The 4,723-nt window shown below is 38.0% G+C and overlaps 1 protein-coding gene across 1 annotated transcript; it reads right to left on the reverse strand.

Moving 5' to 3' along the window:
* Positions 1–785: 785 nt before the first annotated feature.
* LOC147604060 (uncharacterized) lies at positions 786–2,627 on the reverse strand. The gene is made up of 3 exons (XM_086795683.1): positions 1,776–2,627; positions 1,486–1,568; positions 786–1,405 (listed from the first exon to the last, which is right to left on the reverse strand). The coding sequence occupies exons 1-3, from the start codon at positions 1,909–1,911 to the stop codon at positions 1,025–1,027; spliced, it is 600 nt and encodes a 199-aa protein (XP_086651809.1). The 5' UTR covers positions 1,912–2,627; the 3' UTR covers positions 786–1,024.
* Positions 2,628–4,723: the final 2,096 nt, after the last annotated feature.

Consider the following 4,723-nt stretch of genomic DNA (forward strand, 5'->3'; position numbering starts at 1 on the left):
CTATTTAATGAACTAGGTTTATATATCAAATGAATTGCTATATAGTAAGTATGCCTATATAGCAAATAATTTTGCATATAGTAATTTGGTTTTATATTAAATATAATTTCTTATATAGTAAATTATCTATCTACTAAATAATTTTTTGTTAAGTTAATCGTTTTTTATGCATATATTCAAAACTCCGAGACCATAGCCATGGATATCAAAGTCTATAGTGACAAGAGAGACACACACCTCTAGGGATAAAACTTTTGTGCTAAAGCCTTGTGTAATTAGATATTCAACGTTCAAAAAATAACATCAAATTTTGAGTTTGAAGGTTTAAGAATTAGTTTAAGATGTAAAGGTTTAAAAGTGGGGGAACGTCAAAAATGACCCTCATATAGTCATGCACACTGGGGACACAAACAAGATGCACTTGATTTTTGAAGAAATTTTTTAAATTGAAAATTGAATCATTTCTCATTGCAAAACTAAAGGGTTGACCCTAGTGTGGGTCGTTCACACATCAAAACAAAGAACATATTATATTGGACTCTCACATTATATGCAATTAATATAGGAACTTATATAAAAACCTAAACTCAGAATTATTAAGATTGAGAAGATCGAAGCTAATCACAACCATGCAGTAGTTATTCAGAATTATTAAGATTGAGAAGATCGAAGCTAATCACAACCATGCAGTAGTTATTAACCTAAACTCAGAATTATTAAGATTGAGAAGATCGAAGCTAATCACAACCATGCAGTAGTTATTCGTGATGAACATACATGCCGCTTAATTATGCGACCTCCACTTATCTCAAGGCATATATATATGTACTTAAAAGACTCCCAAACTGGTTTGCTTTAATTGCCATTAGCGCTATGATACTTAAAAGGATTTGACTATGATCAATATGATATGAGGCTAGACTCAACATAATTGGCTCCACTTAATTTGATAAGCGTTCATTAATCAGCTGGATTACTTACTTTCGCGTTGCAGTTGTGATTGCCGACGAGTTTATGTGCGTTATTAATTGTTCCGGGGAGGGTGTGTTCTGGGTCCACTGTAATCAACATGAAAAGCACTTGCGTGATGGTCATGATCACCAGCAGAAGATGCAGGTCTGTCTGTAACAGGGGAGGGCTTCTGGGTCTCTACGAGCTGATGGGATCTGCGGCTACTCTTCAAATTTCGCTTGACTTGATCATGGTTTGCCGCTGCAGCTGCAGCTGCAGCATTGCCGATAATTACTACATTCAATGCAGCAGGCGCAGTACTGTTAGAGGCGGCGAACCCCTCTGCATCAATTACCACAGGTGATCGTTCACGCAGAATAAATCGAGCCAGCTTTCTATGCTCCGCACCCACTCGCCTTTCTCGCTCATCAGCACCCGAAGTCGTTCCAAATCTCTGCAGCACATTTCTTTGGGTCTTCGATTTATACTCTGTATAAATCCTTCACCAATAAAATTTTAAATCATATCATTTACCTCTTTGGTACCCTGCATTAAATGTGCTCCATTTACCACTTCAGTCGTTGCTTCTCCCAGCTCAAAGCCATCCTTTTGGAGGCCTGAGAAAACAGTCAGCAATGTGAATTTATATCAGGCAAGTTGACTTCACTTGCTTATAAGCTTGTAAATCATGCAAATTGTGATCAATTATAATGTGAATAGGCCTGAGAAAACAGTCAGCAATGTGAATTAATATCAGGCAAGCTGACTTCACTTGTTTATAGGGTTCCAAATGCAAATTGTGATCAATTATAATGTGAATTGACCTTGTTTAGTAAGACAGTGGAGTCCATTGCCAGCTTCTTGATTGGGCTGCTGCAAGTATGCGGGGGTGGTGAAGAGGAAAAATCCAAGTCCAAGCACCAGAATTACCACTACATGGGGCCTCACTAACACTTGCATTGTCGCTGAGTTCTTGATGGTGTTAAGGGCTTAAAGCAGAGGCATTGAGAAGAGTAGCTTTGGTGAAAATTGGTCTACGTGATGTTTAGGCGAAGAGAAATATGAAAGATTAATTTGAGCTGCCAAAACAAGTGTGTGAAACAACTTGATCTCGGTGGGTGGGACTGAGCAAGACTTTGTGTGTGGCTCAAGAATCCTAGTAGAGTTGACAGTCTAGAGTGAATATAATATGGACGAGATGTTGCTGTGATTGATGCGCCTCTCACTTCCTACAATTAAGGCTAGTATGAGAAGAGCAAAGAATACCCGCTTGAATTAGACGGTTGATCTGCCCCATATATATAGGTTAAAATGCATAATATAATGTAGTAGGAATTTCAAAAATTGAACTGTAGTCCCCGCATAATGTATAATGTAACAGGCAAAAGGAGATTTATAAGCAATTATGATGATGATGTTGTGAATAATTAGTGAGACATGATTGTAGGATTAGACCACTAAGTGTAATAAGAAAGATTGATGCATGAAGCAGCCTGATTATTCAAGAGAAAGTGGTAATGTAATGTATTTATTATTGAACCCTAGGCAAAATATTGAAATGATTTGGCAAAAGGAGATCACTGCAAAATTGAAGGCGAAAGGAGGAAGGGTTTTTTGTAGCGGAGGGTAGCAGGTATCCTAGCAATAGGTATTCTGCCATCTCTTCGAAAGGTGTAGCTGCAAAGCTCTCAAACTTTAAAGAATGCAGGAGTGGTCTGAGCAGTGAGGTCCTGACTATATATGGGATCAAAATATTCAAAGGCTGACAGTTATGGTATGACAATTTGGGTGATGGTTTGAGGCCTAATTAAGGTGTTGATTCATAAATAATTGATATCACTCGCTATAATCAAAACCGTATTTTCCCCCCTTTAATTACTTTTTATTTAATTGGGATCCCTGTTATTATTTCGTCTGATGGTCTTATAACAATACTCGATTAACGGCTTGTAATAGGAGTCCGACGTGGTTAACGCCCATTGGCTGTTTCTTCTGCATTCAAGGACCCGTTTGGCCATAGCCACATGTCCATGTAAGGCCTTATCGGTGGCCTCCACGTGGTGACTTGTGGAGCGCTCGACAATTCCAATGACTAATAAGTTCCTTGTAAGTTGTAGCCTGTCAGCCTCCTTCCTCAATTTGAGAGCGCACACGTGTGAACCCGTGATCCTCAACATCACGAGTCCAGGTCGAGGCCAGGACTCAAATTTGAAGGCCATCAACAGTTCATCAACTAGCTTGACCTTCACAAATTAACTGATGTGTATATTTATGTCTTAAATTTAGAGATTTTCGAAAAACTAATTACCTCTTTTTGAGGCCTTTTCTAGAAGGTTTCAAGTGCTTTGATGCCCTCTCAAAGCTTCCAATTTAGATAGTGGTGGAGGCCAAGGCCAGGTTTCAAAACCTCTCATTCTTGTCCAATAGTAAATAGGGTCCAAAATGTTTTTTTGCATTGATTAGTTTTGAAGTTTTTTGAAACTTAGTAGTATAGGTGAATGACGTGAAAGTTGAAAACCTTAATTGAAGATGAGTGGAGTCAAGGTCTCGATGTTTCGAGAAGGATCTTTTTCTAGAGGTTTCCAGTAAGCCTTTTAAAAGGCCCTTGCATTGCATTTCGACACTGGGCAATAGCCCCACTAGAGAGAGAGAGAGAGAGAGATGTGAACGTGTGATCACACCTGAGAGAGAAAGAGATGTGATCACACCTGAGAGAGAAAGAGATGTGAGCGTGAAAGTTGAGAGAGAGAAACATAAACGTGCGATCAGGCCTGGGAGAGAGACATGAACGTGTTCAACGAGAGAGAGAGTCCGACAGTTGCACGGGAGAGAGAGTTTGACAGTTTCATCCATTTTTTTAAATTAATTGATATTAGCAGTAGTCGTCAACGTTAGGCTTTTCAATTAATTAGTGCTTAGTGCTCGCTTGCGGGCACTAACTAATTGATATTAGCAATAGCCCGAATATGGTGGGTAAATATACTAATACAAGAAGAACTTAACTTTTCTAGAATAATTTGGGCATATTCCGATTGTGTCAAAATTTGATTTGCTTTTAATGGGCATGCAAGCGGGCACTATTTAATTGATATTAGCAGTAGCCCGAATATGGTGGGTAAATATACTAATAGAAGAAGAACTTAACTTTTCTAGAATAATTTGGGCATATTCTGATTGTGTCAAAATTTGATTTGTTTTTAATGGGCATGATTAGTGTTCAAACGCAAGCTTTTTGGTTCACTTCCTCCCTTACCCAGTACCTTGCGTATTTATCCACTTAGAAATTTAGTTGAAATATTTATCAACCATCAAAAATTTTCTCATAACTCTGGCTATCTTTTGATATGAAAAAACATATATTTACTAGGATTGTCCCCTTTACCCTAAGGTGTATAATGCATATTGCACATGGAGATATCTTCTAATGCCCCCACCACAACGGCATACAACTTGAATAAGGTGCACATGAAGAGATCTTCCACATGTGGTATGTTCTAAAACCTCAAAGGTATGTATCTTTTGAAAACCTCAAATGCTTGATCACACATGTCATTCATAAATCCCAAAGAAAATAGTGTATTGGCCCATAATTCACTTTCTTTATGCATTATGTCCATCCATTAACCCCCAAATAGCTACTTTTAAAGCTCGTCATTGAATATCAATGAAAGAACCTAAATTATTGCTAAATATAAAAAAACATTATAAATTTTCTCATAAGGCAATCCTTTTCTTATTAGTGCTCACCCCCCCCCACAAGTGATATAAACAA

Source organism: Cibotium barometz, chromosome 62, assembly GCF_041138505.1.
Source record: "Cibotium barometz isolate CiBa-2024 chromosome 62, ASM4113850v1, whole genome shotgun sequence".
NCBI classification, from domain to species: domain Eukaryota; kingdom Viridiplantae; phylum Streptophyta; class Polypodiopsida; order Cyatheales; family Cibotiaceae; genus Cibotium; species Cibotium barometz.